Source organism: Mirounga leonina, unplaced genomic scaffold, assembly GCF_011800145.1.
Source record: "Mirounga leonina isolate KUSES-001 unplaced genomic scaffold, KU_Mleo_1.0 Mir_201, whole genome shotgun sequence".
Taxonomy (NCBI): Eukaryota; Metazoa; Chordata; class Mammalia; order Carnivora; family Phocidae; genus Mirounga; species Mirounga leonina.
In genome coordinates, this window is record NW_023270504.1 from 32,408,232 (window position 1) to 32,427,844 (window position 19,613).

The 19,613-nt window shown below is 40.4% G+C and overlaps 1 protein-coding gene across 4 annotated transcripts in view; it reads left to right on the forward strand.

Moving 5' to 3' along the window:
* USP18 (ubiquitin specific peptidase 18) overlaps positions 1–19,613 on the forward strand; it is a 64,311-nt gene that overhangs the window by 5,379 nt on the left and 39,319 nt on the right. For all 4 annotated transcript variants that reach the window (XM_035028600.1, XM_035028602.1, XM_035028601.1 and 1 more), the window contains exon 3: positions 9,638–9,783. In XM_035028600.1, coding sequence (XP_034884491.1) covers positions 9,638–9,783 — 146 coding nt within the window. The remainder of the gene's footprint in view (positions 1–9,637; positions 9,784–19,613) is intronic.

A 19,613-nucleotide genomic window follows, 5' to 3' on the forward strand; every position in this document is an offset into this window, starting at 1 on the left:
TTCAGAGCCCTTGTTTCCTTGCTGATCTTTTGCGTAGATGATCTGTCCATTGCTGTGAGTGAGGTGTTAAAGTCCCCTACCATTAATGTATTATTATCAATGTGTTTCTTTAATTTTGTTATTAATTGGTTTATATAATTGACTGCTCCCATGTTGGGGGCATAAATATTTACAATTGCTAGATCTTCTTGTTGGATAGGCCCTTTTATTATGATAGAATGTCCTTCTTCATCTCTTATTACAGTCTTTGGTTTAAAATCTAGTTTGTCTGATACAAGGATGGCTACTTCAGCTTTCTTTGGATGTCCATTGACATGATGAATTGTTCCCCACTCCCTCACTTTTTTTTTTAAAGATTTTATTTATTTATTTGAGAGGGAGACAGATAGTGACAGATAGTGACAGAGATAGCAAGAGAGAGCACAAGCGGAGAGGAGAGGGAGAAGCAGGTTCCCGCCAAGCAGGGAGCCTAACTGGGGCTCCATCCCAGGACCCTGGGATCATGACCTGGGTTGAAGTCAGACACTTATCCGACTGAGCCACCCAGGCACCCCTCCACTCCCTCACTTTCAATCTGGAGGTGTCTTTGGGTCTAAAATGAGTGTCTTGTAAGCAGCATATTGATAGGTCTTGTGTTTTTATCTTTCCTGATACCCTGTGTCTTTTAATTGGAGAATTTAGTCCATTTGCATTCAGAGTAAGTATTGAAAGATCTGAAGTTAGTGCCATTGTATTACCTGTAAAGTTGCTGTTCCTGTAGATTGTCTCTGTTCCTTTCTGGTTTTTGTTACTTTTGGACTCTCTGTTCACTCAAGGGATTCTTGCAGGGCTGGTTTAATGTTCACAAATTCCTTTAGTTTTTGTTTGTCCTGGAAACTCTCTCAGCTATTTTCTCTTCAAATAAATTTTCTGTCCCCTTTTCTCCCTCTTCTTCTGGGACTCCTATAATATGGATGTTATTACACTTAATAACTCAGTCCCTGAGTTCCCTAAGTCTATTCTCATGTTGCATAATTCTTCTTTCTCTCTTCAGCTTCATTGCTTTCCATTATTTTGTTGTCTAGGTCATTAATTATTCCTCTGCTTCTTCCAGCCTGCTGTTCATTGCATCAAGCATGTTTCTAATTTCATTTATTGTATTCTTCATCTCTGATTGTTTCTTTTTTTAACTCTTTTATCTCTGCTGTAGGGATCTCACTGATGTCTTTTATTCTTTTCTCAAGCTCAGTAAGTATCCTTATGATCATTGCTTTAAATTTTCCCTCAGGCATGTTTCTTATATCTGTTTCACTTAGATCTCTGGCTATGGCTTTATCTTGTTCTTTCATTTGGGATAAATTCCTGTGCCTTCCAATTGTGTCTAAGTCTCTGCCTGCTTCTCTATGTTACAAAAGCCAGTTGTGTCTCTTCCTGAAAGTAATGGCCTTTTTAAATATTTTATTTTATTTTATTATGTTATGTTAGTCACCATACAACACATAATTAGTTGTGTTTTTTTTTGTAGTTTTTAATTTTATTATGTTATGTTAGTCACCATACAATACATCATTAGTTTTTGATGTAGTGATCCACGATCCATTGTTTTCTTTTTTTTTTTTTTAAAGATTTTATTTATTTATTTGAGAGAGAGAATGAGAGACAGAGAACACGAGAGGGAAGCGGGTCAGAGGGAGAAGCAGACCCTCTGCTGAACAGGGAGCCCGATGTGGGACTTGATCCCGGGACTCCAGGATCATGACCTGAGCTGAAGGCAGTCGCTTAACCAACTGAGCCACCCAGGTGCCCCCGATCCATTGTTTTCGTATAACACCCAGTGCTCCATGCAGTACGTGCCCTCCTTAATACCCATCCCCCCATCCACCTCCCCTCTAACACCCTCAGTTTGTTTCTCAGAGTCCATAGTCTCTCATGGTTCATCCGTCCCTCTGATTTTCCCCCCTTCATTTTCCCCTTCCTTCTCCTAATGTCCTCCATGCTATTCCTTATGTTCCACAAATAAGTGAAACCATATGATAATTGACTTTCTCTGCTTGACTTCTTTCTTTCTTTCTTTCTTTTTTTTTTTAAAGATTTTATTTATTTATTTAAGAGAGAGAGCATGAGAGGGAGGAGGGCCAGAGGGAGAAGCAGACTCCCTGCTGAGCAGGGAGCCCAACGCGGGACTCGATCCCGGGACTCCAGGATCATGACCTGAGCTGAAGGCAGTCGTTTAACCAACTGAGCCACCCAGGGTGCCCCTCTGCTTGACTTATTTCACTTAGCATAATCTCCTCCAGTCCCGTCCATGTTGATGTAAAAGTTGGGTATTCATCCTTTCTGATGGCTGAGTAATATTCCATTGTACATATGGACCGCATCTTCTTTATCCATTCATCTGTTGAAGGGCATCTCGGCTCTTTCCACAGTTTGCCTATTGTGGACATTGCTGCTATGAACACTAGGGTGCATATGGCCCTTCTTTTCACTACATCTGTGTCTTTGGGGTAAATACCCAGAAGCGCAATTGTTGGGTCTATTTTTAACTTTTTGAGGCACCTCCATACTGTTTTCCAAAGTGGCTGTACCAACTTGCATTCCCACCAACAGTGTAAGAGGGTTCCCCTTTTTCCACGACCTCTCCAACATTTGTTGTTTCTTGCCTTGTCAATTTTTGCCATTCTAACTGGTTTGTAAGGTGGTATCTCAATGTGGTTTTGATTTGGATTTCCCTGATGGCTAATGATGATGAACATTTTTTCATGTGTCTGTTAGCCATTTGTATGTCTTCTTCAGAGAAGTGTCTGTTCATGTCCTCTGCCCATTTTTTGACTTGATTATTTGTTTTTTGGGTGTTGAGTTTGAGAAGTTCTTTATAGATCTTGGATACCAGCCTTTATCTATAGTGTCATTTGCAAATATCTTCTCCATTCTGTGGGTTGCCTCTTTGTTTTGTTGACTGTTTCCTTTGCTGTGTAGAATGTTTTTATCTTGATGAAGTCCCAAAAGTTCATTTTTGCTTTTATTTTGCTAGCCTTTGGAGATGTATCTTGAAAGAAGTTGCTGTGGCCGATGTCAAAGAGGTTACTGCTCCTGTTCTCCTCTAGGATTTTGATGGATTCCTGTCTCACATGGAGGTCTTTCATCCATTTTGAGTTTATCTTTGTGTATGGTGTTAGAGAATGGTCGGGTTTCATTCTTCTGCATGTGGCTGTCCAATTTTCCCAGCACCATTTATTGAAGAGACTGTCTTTTTTCCATTGCATATTTTTTCTTGCTTTGTCGAAGATTATTTGACCATAGAGTTGAGGGTCCATATCTGGGCTCTCGATTCTGTTCCATTGGTCTATATGTCTGTTTTTGTGCCAGTACCATGCTGTCTTGGTGATCACTGCTTTGTAATAGAGCTTGAAATTGGGCAACGTGATGCCCCCAGCTTTGTTTTTCTTTTTCAGCATCTCCTTGGTGATTCGGGGTCTTTTCTGATTCCATACAAATTTTAGGATTGTTTGTTCCAGCACTTTGAAAAATGTCACTGGAATTTTGATCGGGATGGCATTGAAGGTATAGATTGCTCTGGGTAGCATAGACATTTTAACAATGTTTATTCTTCCGATCCATGAGCATGGAGTATTTTTCCATCTTTTTGTGTCTTCTTCAATTTCTTTCATGAGTGTTCTGTAGTTCCTGGAGTATAGATCCTTTACCTCTTTGGTTAGGTTTATTCTGAGGTATCTTACGGTTTTTGGTGCTATTGTAAATGGAATTGTTTCTTTAATTTCTCTTTCTACAGTTGCATTGTTAGTGTATAAGAAAGCAACTGATTTCTGTGCATTGATTTTGAATCCTGCCATGTTACTGAATTGCTGTATGAGTTCTAGTAATTTGGGGGTGGAGTCTTTTGGGTTTTCCACATAAAGTATCATGTCGTCTGTGAAAAGAGAAAGTTTGACTTCTTTGACAATCTGAATACCTTTTATTTCTTTTTGTTGTCTGATTGCTGTTGCTAAGAGTGCTAGTACTATGTTGAACAGTAGTAGCGAGAGTGCTCATCCTTGACATGTTCTGATCTTAAGGGAAAGGCTCTCAGCTTTTCCCCATTGAGGATGATATTCGCTGTTGGTTTTTCATAGATGGATTTTATGAGCTTGAGGAATGTTCCTTCTATCCCTGTACTCTGAAGAGTTTTAATCAGGAAAGGATGCTGTATTTTGTCAAATGCTTTTTCTGCATCAATTGAGAGGACCATATGGTTCTTCTCCCTCCTCTTATTAATGTGTTCTATCACATTGATTGATTTGTGAATGTTGACCCACCCTTGCATCCCGGGGTTAAATCCCACTTGATCGTGGTGGATGATCCTTTTAATGTATCGTTGGATCCTATTAGCTAGGATTTTGTTGAGAATTTTGGAATCCAGATTCATCAGGGATATCAGTCTGAAATTCTCCTTTTTGATGGGGTCTTTGCCTGGTTTGGGGATTAAGGTAATGCTGGCCTCATAGAATGAGTCTGGAAGCTTTCCTTCTGTTTCTATTTTTTGAAACAGCTTCAGTAGAATAGGTATTATTTCTTCTTTGAATGTTTGGTAGAATTCCCCAGGGAATCCATCAGGCCCTGGACTCTTGTTTTTTGGGAGGTTTTTGATCACTGCTTCAATCTCATTACTGGTTATTGGCCTATTCAGGTTGTCAGTTTCTTCCTGTTTCGGTCTTGGCAGTTTATAGGTTTCCAGGAAGGCCTCCATTTCATCCAGATTGCTCAATTTATTGGCATATAGTTGTTGATAATAATTTCTAATAATTGTTTCTATTTCCTTGGTGTTAGTCATGATCTCTCCCCCTTTCATTCATAATTTTATTAATTTGAGTCCTTTCTCTTTTCTTTTGGATAAGTCTGGCCAGTGGTTTATCGATCTTACTAATTCTTTCAAAGAACCAGCTTCTAGTTTCATTGATCTGATCTCCTGTGTTTCTGGTTTCTAATTCATTGATCTCTGCTCTAATCTTAATTATTTCTCTTCTAATCCATGGCTTAGGCATCATTTGTTGCTTTTTCTCTAGTTCTTTAAGGTGTAGAGTTAGTTGGTGAATTCGGCATTTTTCTATTTTTTGAGTGAGGCTTGGATGACTATGTATTTCCCCCTTAGGACTGCCTTTGCAGTATCCCATAGGTTTTGGACCGATGTGTTTTCGTTCTCATTGGTTTCCATGAACTGTTTAAGTTCTTTGATTTCCTGGTTGACTCAAATATTCTTGAGCAGAGTGGTCCTTAGCTTCCAAGTGTTTGAATTTCTGCCAAGTTTTTTCTTGTGATTGAGTTCCAGTTTTAAAGCATTATGGTCTGAGAATATGCAGGGAATAATCTCAATCTTTTGATATCAGTTGAGACCTGATTTGTGACCCAGTATGTGGTCTATTCTTGAGAAAGTTCCATGTGTGCTCGAGAAGAATGAATATTCTGTTGTTTTAGGGTGGAATGTTCTGTATATATGTATATATGAGGTCCATCTGGTCCAGTGTGTCATTTAAAGCTCTTGTTTCTTTGTTGATTTTCTGCTTAGATGATCTGTCTATTGCTGAGAGTGGAGTATTGAGGTCTCCTACAATTAACGTATTGTTATCAATATGACTCTTTATTTTGGTTAACAGTTGGCTTATGTAGATGGCTGCTCCCATGTTGGGGGCATAGATATTTACAATTGTTGGATCTTCTTGTTGGATAGACCCTTTAAGAATGATATAGTGTCCTTTTGTATCTCTAACTACAGTTTTTAGTTTAAAATCTAATTTTTCTGATATGAGAAGTGCTACCCCAGCTTTCTTTTGAGGTCCACTGGCATGGAAGATGGATCTCCATCCCTTCACTTTCAGTCTGGATGTATCTTTAAGTTCAAATGAGTCTCTTGTAGACAGCATATGGATGGGTCCTGTCTTTTTATCCAATCTGCAACCCTGTGCCGTTTTATGGGAGCATTTAGGCTGTTCACGTTGAGAGTGATTATTGAAAGATATGAATTTATTGTCATCATGTTGCCTGTGAAGACCTTGTTTTTATAGATTGTCCCTGTAAATTTCTGTTGATATCAGTCTTGGGGTCTTTCTCCTCTTATTAGAACCCCCCTTAATATTTCTTGCAGGGCCAGCTTAGGTGTCACATATTCTTTCAGTTTCCGCCGATCTTGGAAGCTCTGCATCTCTCCATCCATTTTAAATGACAGCCTTGCCGGATAAAGTATTCTTGGCTGCATGTTCTTCTCGTTTAGTACCCTGAATATGTCTTGCCAGGCCTTTCTGGCTTGCCAGGTCTGTGTGGATAGGTCTGATGTTATTCTGATGTTCCTCCCTCTGTACGTAAGGAATCTCTTCCCCCTAACTGCCCTTAAGATGGTTTCCTCAGTTCTAAGATTTGCGAGTTTTACTATTACATGCTGAGGTGTTGGCCTGTTTTCCTTGATCTTGGGAGGGGTCCCCTCTGCCTCTAAGACATGAATATTTGTTTCATTCCCCAGATTAGGGAAGTTCTCAGCTACAGTTTGCTCAAATATATCTTCTAGTCCTCTCTCTCTCTCCATCCCCTCCGGGTTTCCAATAATTCTGACATTGGAACACTTCATGGTGTCACTTATTTCTCAGATTCTATTTTCATGGATTCTGAGTTGTTTTTCCCTGGTCTCCTCTTTTCCCCTTTTATCTATTAAATGGTCTTCCAGGTCACTAATTCATTCTTCTGCCTCACTTACCCTAGCTGTTAGATTATCTAGATTAGATTGGATCTCACTGATAGCATTAAGTTTTGCCAATTCAGCTTTCATTGCTGCCCTTAGAGACTCTATGTTGCCATTAATTGATTTCTCCATTCTAGCTATTGTCTTCACAATTGCCAGCCTGAATTCCATCTATGACATCTTGCTTATATCTGAATCCATTTGTAAATCTGTGGCGTAAGTCATAATCTCTGAGTCTTTCCCATTTTGGGGGTTCATCCTCCTAGTCATTCTGTTGATGGGTTGTTGAGGGAATGTATAGAGTCCAAATTACTGACCACAACCCAACCAAGATGCACCTGTTTTCTAGGGACTTTAGGGTTGCTGGCCTCTTGTTTTCCCAGCCTGTCTTCTGGGGCAGGGGCCTGCCGTGCTGTTACTCAGGGCAACCCTGTTTGGGCAGAGTTGCCCTGCCGCCTGTGGTGGGGGATGGGCTCAGTGAAAACCGGTGTTTTGGCGCTTTTGTTCTCTAGCGGCTTTCCCTGGAGGCTTTCCACGTCTCTTCTGAGAGTCAGAGCAGAAGAGACCGTTTCCAACCCTCTGCCTCAGAGTAGAGAAATCACAGTCTGTTCTTCAGCGAGCTCTCCAGGCCACACTATCTCCGTTTCTGTCTGTGCTGCTATAAACTGCAGCGTCCTGGGTTGTGCGCTCCTCAGCAGTGCTCCCAGTCCTCCCTTCCAGGTTGGGGCACATCTCTGCCCTTTGTGCTTCTAAAACTGCAAGCCACCCCTAGTTCGCACGTGCAGCCCGCTGCTCCAGGTTTCCGTCAGGGGGCTGCCCTAAAGTCCTTTCCCCGCTGCTACCGGTCTGTGAGTCTGTGCCCCATCCCCGCGTGGGAGGCTATTGCTCACCGGCGGTGTAGGATCCCCATGGCCAGGCTCCCTCCCACTGCCATTTATCCTGCAGAATCACAGCTCCCTGCTTCATACCTCAAAACCAACCACCTGTGATATTCTGTTTGTAGAGATCCAGATCTATTTTCTTGCATCTCAGGCTGATTTCGTGGGTGCTCAGAGTGGTCTGGTAGATATCCAGCTCAATTCTGGGGACCAGTTGGAATAGGGTCCCCTACTCCTCTGCCATCTTTTCTCCTCCTCCCTGAAAGTAATGGCCTAATGAAGAGAGGTCATATAGTATCCAGGGCCTGCCCCTTTAGGGAGTGTCTCCTGTGTGTACTGCATGTGCTTGGCTGTTGTGTTTTGGCTGCTCTATCCTTCAGGCCAGTCATTTGAAGAGGCTCTCCTTGCCTGCCATGGGCAGCATTTTGTCTCTGGCCTGAATTTTAACTAGGTGGTGAGTTTTAACTAGGTGTGCCCTGGTCTGCTTGTGAAATGAGACCTGTCACCACTTCCCCTGCAGCTGAGGTCCTGCAGGACTCTCTGGCTGGGAGGTGTGCTATGGGCAGGGGTTTGTGCTGGTTTTCTGGGGGAGGGGCTCACCACACTGGTACTTAGGCAAGCATGACTGAGAAGGGTTGTTTTACTGGAGCTCAGGGATATGGGGCTTGGTGTAGGTAAGTTAGGCAGCCTGTTTTGGCACTGTGCTGCTTCCCACAGTTGGCTCTGTGTTCATGCTGAGGGGCAGGGGAGGGAAATGGTGCCACCTGGCTCTTTCATTCCTGAGTGGGTCCCTGTGCATGGTCCCTCTCAGGGATGTGCTCTGAGAGGAGCAAATAATTTCCCCACTGTATGCCCCAGGCACATTTCAGTTCCCTGTTTCCATTGTATCTGCCCCCCAGGTTGTTTCCTGCCTTCTCTCCAGGAACAGCACAGTGACCTCTAGGCTCTATTCCAGTCAAGCCCTCTGATCTTGGCCCTGGCCCTCTGATCTCTGGCTATGGTTCCTGCTTTAAGCCCTGCTGACTGCAAGAACTCATGAAATTCTACCCCTCTCCTTTTCTAAGCCAATGGCTTTGGGGAAATGTTCTTCTTGTGTGTTCTCTTGTGTGCTCCTCTCTCTCTCTCTCCCCCTTCTCCATGACCATGGCTCCCTCCCCTCTGCAGCACCTGCAGTCTGTTTCTCCCCTAAACCACATCTCTGCACTTCCTACATTCTTTGATGTGGCCTCTTCTATTTTTTTTTTAAAGATTTTACTTATTTATTAGAGAGAGAGAGAGAACAGAGAACAAGAGAGAAAACAAGAGAACATTTAGTTATCGGGAGAGGGAGAAGCAGGCTTCCTGCTGAGCAGGGAGCCCGATGCGGGACTCAATCCCAGGACCCTGGGATCATGACCTGAGCCGAAGGCAGTCGCTTAACCAACTGGGCCATCCAGGCACCCTCTTCTCTCCCTTTAGTTGTGGAGTTTGTTCTGTCTGTCTTCAGGTCAACTTTTGTGTTGATCTGATGGTTATCTAGTTGTGTTCCTGGGACTAGTTGTGTTCCTCCTTCTATTGGCTCAGGCAATGAGAGATGCCTATAATTAAATAAATCATTTTCAAAATAAACTGACATTCTTTCATGTCCTTTATTGCCAGGACCTAGATCAGTATTTGCCTTTTCACTTCGGAGTACTTCAGCCTGGACACTTTGCTGTGGACCCAGGACCCTCTTCATCTGCCCTTCATTTAAGTGTGATTGTTGGGCAGAGTGGGGAGAGGGGTGAGGCAAGAATTGTCTGATTCCCTCCACCCTCAAGAGGATATCTCTATAGCCAATTTGCTAATATGGTACTTCTCAGCCTTGTTTATACATTTAAAACATCTGGGAAACTTAAAAATTCTGATAACTGGGCCTCACTATCAGAAATTCTGATTTAAAAAAATTCTGATTTAGTTAGTCTGCAAAGTGGCCTGGACATGGAGAGTTTGGGAAGGTCCCCCAAGTGATTCCGGTATACATCTAGCATTGAGAACTGTGGGGATAAGGAGGTTCATGGATGTTCTTATTTGGCAGGATAACAGTACCAAGGGGAACAGAAGAGCAGAGGAGAAGTGTCCCCTTCCAGTTGCTCTTGCTACTGGAGAGGATGCAGGACAGCCGGCAGAAAGCAGTGCAACCTATGGAGCTTGCCTACTGTCTCCAGAAGTACAATGTTCCAAGTAAGGTAGCCTTCTCAGCTCTGAAAGAGAGGGAGAGGGAGGAGGTTGGGGAAGGGGAAAGTGGGAGGAGTGCCTCAAAGAATGAGTCAGGAGCTGTTCCCTCCTCTTTTTTGTTTTGGAAGAGTTTTTGAAGTGATAGGTATTAATTCTTTAAATGTTTGGTAGAATTAAGCCAATCTGGACCTGGGCTTTTCTTTGTGGGAAGTTTCAAAATGACTGATCAATCATTTTCCTTTTTACAGTTAGGGTCCTTTCTTCAGGTTGAAAAACAACTCCCTTTAGCAATTTCTTGTAAGAAAGTGTAGTGGTGATGAACTTCCTTAGCATTTGTCTGGGAAAGTCTTTATCTCTCTTTCACTTCTAAAGTAAAGTTTTCTAGATTGGCAGTTTTTTTTCTTTTATCACTTTGAATGTGTCATTCCACTGTCTCCTGGCATGTAAGGTTTGTGCTGAGAAATCCCCTGATAGCCTTATGAGGGGGTTCCCTTATAAGTGATAAGCTCCCTTTCTCTTAATGATTTTAAGATCTCTCCTTGTCATTGATTTTTTTATTAAGTTCAATTAGCCAACATATAGTAAGTACATCATTAATTTTTGATATAGTGTTTAATGATTCATTAGTTGCTTGTCATTGATTTTTAAAAGTTTTACTATTGATGTGTCTTGGAGAATATCTATTTGAGTTGAATGTGTTTGGGGTCCTAAGAGCTTCATGAACTTTGATGTCTAAATCTCTCCCCAGATTTGGGAAGTCTCAGCCACTATTTCTTTCTTTTTTTAAGTTTTATTTACATTCAGTTAATTAACATATAGTATATTATTAGTTTCAAAAGTAGTATATATTAGTTTCAATAGTATATTATTAGTTTCATCAGTTGTATATGACATCCAGTGCTCATTATATTCGGCAACCCTCCCCCCCCACCCCAGCAACCCTCAGTTTGTTTCCTATAGTTAAGACTCTCTTATGGTTATCTCCCTTTCTGATTTCATCTTGTTTTATTTTCCTCTCCCTTCCTCTATGCTCCTCCATTTTATTTCTTAAATTCCACATATGAGTGAAATCATATGATAATTGTCTTTCTCTGATTGACTTATTTATAGCTGAGCATAATACTCTCTAGTTCTATCTATGTCCTTGCAGTTGGCAAGATTTCATTTTTTTGATGGCTGAATAATATTCCATTGTGTATATATATCCATTCATCTGTTGATGGACATGGCTCTTTTCATGGTTTGGTTATTGTGGACATTGCTGTTATAAACATTGGGGTGCAGATGCCCCTTTGTATCACTATGTTTGTATCCTTGGATAGTAGTGCAATTGCTGGGTTGAAGGGTAGCTCTAGTTACAACTTTTTAAAAGGTTTTATTTATTTATTTGACAGACAGTGAGAGAGGGAACACAAGCAGGGGGAGAAGGAGAGGGAGAAGCAGGCTTCCTGCTGAGCAAGGAGCCCAATGTGGGGCTTGATCCCAGGACCATGATCCCAGGATCATTACCTGAGCCAAAGGCAGATGCTTAACAACTGAGCCACCCAGGCGTCCCCATTTATAACTTTTTGAGGAGCCTCCATACTGTTATCCAGAGTGGCTGTACCAGCTTGCATTCCCACCAGTAGTGTAAGAGCGTTCCCCATTCTCTGTATCCTCACCAACATTTGTTGTTTTCTGACTTGTTAATTTTAGCCATTCTGACTGGTATGAGATGGTATCTCATTGTGGTTTGATTTGTATTTCCTTGATGCCGAATATGTTGAGCATTTTTTCATCTGTCTGTTGGCCATTTGTATGTCTTCTTTGGAGAAATGTCTGTTCATACCTTCTGCCCATTTCTTGACTGGATTTCTTGTTCCTTGGGTGTTGAGCTTGATAAGTTCTTTATAGATTTTTGGATACTAACTCTTTATCTGATAAAACATTTGCAAATATCTTCTCCCATTCTGTATGTTGTCTTTTAGTTTAGTTAACTGTTTCGTTTGCTGTTCAAAAGCTCTTTATTTTGATGAAGTTCCAATGGCTCATTTTTGCTTTTGTTTCCCTTGCCTTTGGAGATGTGTCTAGCAAGAAAGTGCTGGGGCCGATGTCGAAGAGGTTACTGCCTTGTGTTCTCTTCTAGGGTTTTGATAGATTCCTGTCTCACATTGAAGTCTTTCATCCATTTTGAGTTTATTTTTGTGTATGGTATAAGAAAATGGTCCAGATTCATTCTTCTGCATGTGGTTGTTCAGTTTTTCCAGCACCATTTATTGAAGAGACTGTTTTCTTTCCATTGGATATTCTTTCCTGCTTCGTCGAAGTTTAGTTGACCATAGGCATTCTGTTCCACTGATCTATGTGTCTGTTTTTGTGCCAGTACCACACTGTCTTGATGATTACAGCTTTGTAATATAGTTTGAAGTCTGGCATTGTGATGCCACCAGCTTTGGTTTTCTTTTTCAACATTCCTCTGGCTATTCGGGGTCTTTCCTGGTTCCATACAAATTTTAGGATTATTTCTTTCAACACTGTGAAAAATGTTGATGGTGTTTTGATAGGGATTGCATTTGATGTATAGATTGCTCTGGGAATCATAGACATTTTAACAATATTTGTTCTTCCAATCCATGAGCATGGAATGTTTTTCCACGTCTTTGTGTCTTCCTCAATTTCTTTTATGAGTGTTCTATAGTTTTCAGAGTACAGATCATTTATGTCTTTGGTTAGGTTTATTCCTAGGTATCTTGTGGTTTTTGGTGCAATTGGAAATGGGATTGATTCCTTAATATCTCTTTCTTCTGCCTCATTGTTAGTGGGTAGAAATGCAACTGATTTCTGTGCATTGATTTTATATCCTGCCACTTTACTGAATTTTTGTATGAGTTCCAGCAATTTTGGGGTGGAGTTTTTGGATTTTTCACATAGAGTATCATGTCATCTGCAAAGAGTGAGAGTTTTACTTCTTCTTTGCCAGTTTAGATGCCTTTTATTTCTTTTTGTTGTCTGATTGCTGAAGCTAGGACTTCTATGTTGAACAGTAGTGGTGACAGTGGGCATCCCTGTCATGTTCCTGATCTTAAGGGAAAAGCTCTCAGTTTTCCCCCATTGAGAATGATATTTGCTGTGTGCTTTTTGTAGCTGGCTTTTATATCTTGAGGTAATTTCCCTTTATCCCACATTGTAGAGAGTTTTAATCAAGAAAGAATGCTGTAGTTTGTCAAATGCTTTTTCTGCATCTATTGAGAGAATCATATGGTTCTTGTTCTTTCCTTTATTAATGTGGTGTATCACATTGATCGATTTATGGATGTTGAACCACTCTTGCAGCCCAGGAATAAATCCCACTTGGTCCTTGTGAATAATTCTTGTTGGATCCTATTGGCTAGTATTTTAGTGAGAATTTTTGCATCCATGTTTGTGAGGGATATTGGTCTGTAATTCTCCTTTTGGTGGGGTCTTTGGTTTGGGGATCAAGGTAATGCTGGTCTCTTATAATGAGTTTGGAAGTTTTCCTTCCATTTCTATTTTTTGAACCAGCTTCAGAAGAATAGGTATTAATTCTTTAAATGTTTGGTAGAATTCCACTGGGAGGCCATTTGGCTCTGGACTCTTGTTTGTTGGAAGGTGTTTATTTTTTTATTTTTTATTGTTATGTTAATCACCATACATTACATCATTAGTTTTTGATGTAGTGTTCCATGATTCATTGTGTATAACACCCAGTGCTCCATGCAGAACGTGCCCTCTTTAATACCCATCACCAGGCTAACCCATCCCCCCACCACCCTCCCCTCTAGAACCCCCAGTTTGTTTCTCAGAGTCCATAGTCTCTCATGGTTTGTCTCCCCCTCCGATTTCCCCCCCTTCATTCTTCCCCTCCTGCTATCTTCTTCTTCTTCCTCTTTTTTTTTAACGTGTATTGTATTATTTGTTTCAGAGGTACAGATCTGTGATTCAACAGTCTTGCACAATTCACAGCACTCACCATAGCACTACCCTCCCCAATGTCTATCACCCAGCCACCCCATCCCTCTCACCCCCCACCACTCCAGCAACCTTCACTTTGTTTCCTGAGATTAAGAATTCCTCATATCAGTGAGGTCATATGATACATGTCTTTCTCTGACTGACTTATTTTGCTCAGCATAACATGCTCCAGTTCCATCTACGTCGTTGCAAATGGCAAGATCTCATTCCTTTTGATGGCTGCATAACATTCCATTGTATATATATATCACATCTTCTTTATCCATTCATCTGTCAATGGACATCTTGGCTCTTTCCACGGTTTGGCTATTGTGGACATTGCTGCTATAAACATCGAGGTGCACATACCCCTCGGATCCCTACGTTTGTATCTTTGGGGTAAATACCCAGTAGTGCAATTGCTGGATCATATGGTAGCTCTATTTTCAACTTTTTGAGGAACCTCCATACTGTTTTCCAGAGTAGTTGCACCAGCTTGCATTCCCACCAACAGTGTAGGAGGGTTCCCCTTTCTCTGCATCCCGCCAACATCTGTCGTTTCCTGACTTGTTAATTTTAGCCATTTTGACTGGTGTGAGGTGTATCTCATTGAGGTTTTGATTTGGATTTCCCTGATGCCGAGCGACATTGAGCACTTTTTCATGTGTCTGTTGGCCACTTGGATGTCTTCTTTGGAAAAATGTCTGTTCATGTCTTCTGCCGATTTCTTGGTTGGATCATTTGTTCTTTGGGTGTTGAGTTTGATAAGTGCTTTATAGATTTTGGATACTAGCCCTTTATCTGATATGTCATTTGCAAATATCTTCTCCCAGTCTGTCGGTTGTCTTTTGGTTTTGTTGACTGTTTCTTTTGCTGTGCAAAAGCCTTTTATCTTGATGAAGTCCCAATAGTTCATTTTTGCCCTTGCTTCCCTTGCCTTTGGTGATGTTTCTAGGAAGAAGTTGCTGCGGCTGAGGTCAAAGAGGTTGCTGCCTGTGTTCTCCTTTAGGATTTTGATGGACTCCTGTCTCACATTGAGGTCTTTCAACCATTTTGAGTCTATTTTTGTGTGTGGTGTAAGGAAATGGTCCAGTTTCATTCTTCTGCATGTGGCTGTCCAATTTTCCTAACACCATTTGTTGAAGAGACTGTCTTTTTTCCATTGGACATTCTTTCCTGCTTTGTCAAAGATTAGTTGACCATAGAGTTGAGGGTCCATTTCTGGGCTCTCTATTCTGTTCCATTGACCTATGTGTCTGTTTTTGTGCCAGTACCATACTGTCTTGATGATGACAGCTTTGTAATAGAGCTGGAAGTCCGGAATTGTGATGCTGCCAGCTTTGCTTTTCTTTTTCAACATTCCTCTGGCTATTCGGGGTCTTTTCTGGTTCCATACAAATTTTAGGATTATTTGTTCCATTTCTTTGAAAGAAGTGGATGGTATTTTGTTGGGGAGATTGCATTGAATGTGTAGATTGCTCTAGGTAGCATTGACATCTTCACAATATTTGTTCTTCCAATCCATGAGCATGGAACATTTTTCCATTTCTTGTGTCTTCCTCAATTTCTTTCATGAGTATTTTATAGTTTTCTGAGTACAGATCCTTTGCCTCTTTGGTTAGATTTATTCCTAGGTATCTTATGGTTTTGGGTGCAATTGTAAATGGGATCGACTCCTTAATTTCTCTTTCTTCTGTCTTGTTGTTGGTGTATAGGAATGCCACTGATTTCTGTGCATTGATTTTATATCCTGCCACTTTACTGAATTCCTATATGAGTTCTAGCAGCTTTAGGGTGGAGTCTTTTGGGTTTTCCACATAAAGTATCCTATCATCTGCAAACAGTGAGAGTTTGACTTCTTTGCCAATTTGGATGCCTTTTATTTCTTTTTGTTGTCTGATTGCTGTGGCTAGGACTTCTAATACTATGCTGAATAGCAGTGGTGATAGTGGACATCCCTGCTGTGTTCCTGACCTTAGGGGGAAAGCTCTCAGTTTTTCCCCATTGAGAATGATATCCGCTATGGGTTTTTCATAGATGACTTTATGGTATTGAAGTATATACCCTTTATCTCTATACTCTGAAGAATTTTGATCAGGAAAGATGCTGTACTTTGTCAAATGCTTTTTCTGCATCTATTGAGAGGATCATATGATTCTTGTTCTTTCTTTTGTTAATGTATTGTATCACGTTGATTGATTTGCAGATGTTGAACCAACCTTGCAGCCCAGGGATAAATCCCACGTGGTCGTGGTGAATAATCCTTTTAATGTACTGTTGGATCCTATTGGCTAGTATTTTGGTGAGAATTTTTGCATCCATGTTCATCAAGGATATTGGTCTGTAATTATCCTTTTTGGTGGGGTCTTTGTCTGGTTTGGGGATCAAGGTACTGCTGGCCTCTTATAATGAGTTTGGAAGTTTTCCTTCCATTTCTATTTTTTGAACCAGCTTCAGAAGAATAGGTATTAATTCTTCTTTAAATGTTTGGTAGAATTCCACTGGGAGGCCATTCGGCTCCAGACTCTTGTTTGTTGGGAGGTTTTTGATTACTGCTTCAATTCCCTTGCTGGTAATGGGTCTGTTTAGATTTTCTGTTTCTTCCTGTTTCAGTTTTGGTAGTTTCTATGTTTCTAGGAATGTGCCCATTTCTTCTAGATTGACTAATTTGTTGGCATATCATTGCTGATAATATGTTCTTAAAATTGTTTGTATTTCTTTGGTGTTGGTTATGATCTCTCCTGTTTCATTCATGATTTTATTCATTTGGGGCCTTTCTCTTTTCTTTTTGATAAGTCTGGCTAGGGGTTTATCGACCCTATTAATTTTTCAAAGAAGCAGCTCCTTGTTTCTTTGATCTATTCTACTGTTCTTTTGGTTTCTGTTTCATTGATTTCTGCTCTCATCTTTATTAATTCTCTTCTCCTGGTGGGTTTAGGCTTTATTTGATGTTCTTTCTCCAGCTCATTTAGGTGTTAGATTAGCTTGGGTATTTGAGACTTTTCTTGTTTCTTGAGAAAGACTTGTATTGCTAGGTACTTCCCTCTAGGGCCGCCTTTGCTGCATCTCAAAGGTTTTGAACAGTTGTGTTTTCATTTTCATTTGTTTCCATGTATTTTTAAAAATTTTCCTTAATTTCCTGGTTGACCTGTTCGGTATTTAATAGGATGCTCTATAACCTCCATGCATTTGTTTTCCATCCAAATTTTCTCCTGTGTTTGAGTTCAAGTTTTAAACCATTGTGGTCTGGTAACATGCAGGGAGTAATCCCAGTCATTTGGTACTCATTGAGACCTGATTTATGATCCAGTATGTGATCTCTTCTGGAGAATGTTCCATGTGCATTCAAGAAGAATGCGTATTTTGTTGCCTTAGGATGGAATGTTCTGAATATATCTTCAAAGTCCATCTGGTCCAGTGTGTCATTTAAAGCCCTTGTTTCCTTGTTGATCTTCTGCTTAGATGATCTGTCCATTGTTGTGAGTGGGGTGTTGAATTCCCCAACTATTATTGTATTTTTATCAATGGGTTTCTTTAATTGTGTTATTAGTTGATTTATATAATTGGCTGTTCCCATATTGGGGGCATAAATATTTACAATTTTTAGATCTTCTTGTTGGATAGACCCTTTAATTATGATTATGGGTCTTTTTACTGTTTTTGGTCTAAAATCTATCTTGTCTGATTTAAGGATTGCCAGCCCAGCTTTCTTTTGAGGTCCATTAGCATGGTAAATGGTTCTCCACCCCCTCACTTTCAATCTGGGGGTGTCTTTGAGTCTAAAATGAGTCTCTTGTAGACAGCATATTGATGGGTCCTGCTTTTTAATCCAATCTGATACCCTGTGTCTTTTGATTGGAGCGTTTAGTCCATTTACATTCAGAGTAATTATTGAAAGATATGAATTTAGTGCCATTGTATTGCCTGTAAAGTCCCTGTTTCTGTAGATTGTCTCTGTTTCTTTCTGGTCTAGGTGACTCTTGGGGTCTCTCTTCGCTTACAGTATCCCCCTTACTATTTCTTGCAGGGTTGGCTTGGTGGTCACATATTCTTTCAATTTATGTCTGTCCTGGAAGCTCTTTATCTCTCCATCCATTCTGAATGATAGCCTTGCTGGATAAAGTATTCTTGGCTGCATGTTCTTCTCATTTAGTAAGCTGAATATATTTCTCCAGGCCTTTCTGGCCTGCCAGGTTTCTGTGGATAGGTCTGCTGTTATTCTGATTTTCCTCCCTCCATATGTAAGGAACCTCCTTTCCCTAGCTGCTCTCAGGATAACTTCTTTTTCTCTAAGATTTGCAAGCTTCACTATTACATATCGTGGTGTTGATCTATTTTTGTTGATTTGGGAAGGGGTCCTCTCTGCCTCTTGGATGTGAATGCTTGTTTCCTTCCCCAGATTAGAGAAGTTCTCAGCTATGATTTGCTCCAATATATCCTGTGGCCCTCTCTCTCTCCCCATCCCCTCAGGAACCCCAATAATTCTGACATAGGTTCATTTCAGGGCATCATTAAATTCTTGAAGCCTTTTTTCATGGGCTATAAGTTGTCTTTCTCTTTTCCTCAGCTACCTTCCTTTCCATCAGCCGGTCCTCTGTGTCACTTATTCTCTCTTCTGCCTCATTGACTCTAGATGTTAGAGCATCCAATTTAGACTGCATCTCACTCATAGCATTTTTCAGTTGGCCTGATTAGATCTCATTTTGCTCTAGAGGTTCTGTATTGTCATGTATGCTTTTTTTCAAGCCTGGCTATTAACTTTTTGCCATTGGATATTCTTTCCTGTTTTGTCAAAGACTAGTTGACTATAGAGATGAAGGTCCATTTCTGGATTCTCTATTCTGTACCATTGATCAATATGTTTGTTTTGTGCCAATGCCATGCTGTCTTGGTTATCACAGCTATGTAATATAGCTTGAAGTCAGGCGTCATGATGCCCCCAGCTTTTTTTTTTTTTTTCAACATTCCTCTGGCTATTTGGAGTCTTTTCTGGTTTCATGCAAATTTGAGGATTGATTGTTCCAGCTCTGTGAAAAAGGTCAGTGGTATTTTGATAGGGATTGCATTGAATGTGTAGATTTCTCTGGGCAGCATAGACATATTCACAATGTTTATTCTTACAATCCATGAGCATGGAATGTTTTTCCATGTCTTTGTGTCTTCCTCAATTTCTTTCATACGTGTTCTGTAGTTTTTGGAGTACAAATCCTTTGCCTCTTTGGTTAGGTTTATTCCCAGGTATCTTATGGGTTTGAGTGCAATTGTAAATGGTATAGACTCCTAATTTCTTTCTTTTGTCTCATTGTTTTGTGTATAGAAATGCAACTGATTTCTGTGCATTGGTTTTATATCTTGCCACATTGCTGAATTCCTGTATGAGTTCTAGCAATTTGGGGGTGGAGTCTTTTGGGTTTTCCACATAAAGTATCATGTCATCTGTGAAGAGTGAAAGTTGACTTCTTCTTTTTGGATGCCTTTTATTTCTTTTTGTTGTCTGAACAATGAGCCTAGGATTTCTAGTACTGTGTTGGTGTTTTAAATTTTGGCCATTCTGATAGGTTTGTAGGGGTATCTCATTATTTTAATTTGTAATTTCTTTTTTAAATTATTTAAATTCAATTAGCCAAGGTATAATACATCATTAGTTTTTGATATAATGGTCAGTGATTCATTAGTTGAATATAACACCCAGTGCTCATTATATCACCTGCCCTCTTTAATTCTCTTTGACATATGCTGAGCACTCTTCATATGCTTATTTGCCATTTGTGTATCTTCTTTGGTGAGATGTCTATTCAGGTTTCTTATCCATTTTTTAATCAGACTTTTTTTTTGTTTTGTTGAGTTTGAAGAATTTTTTCGTATATTTTGGATAACAGTCCTTT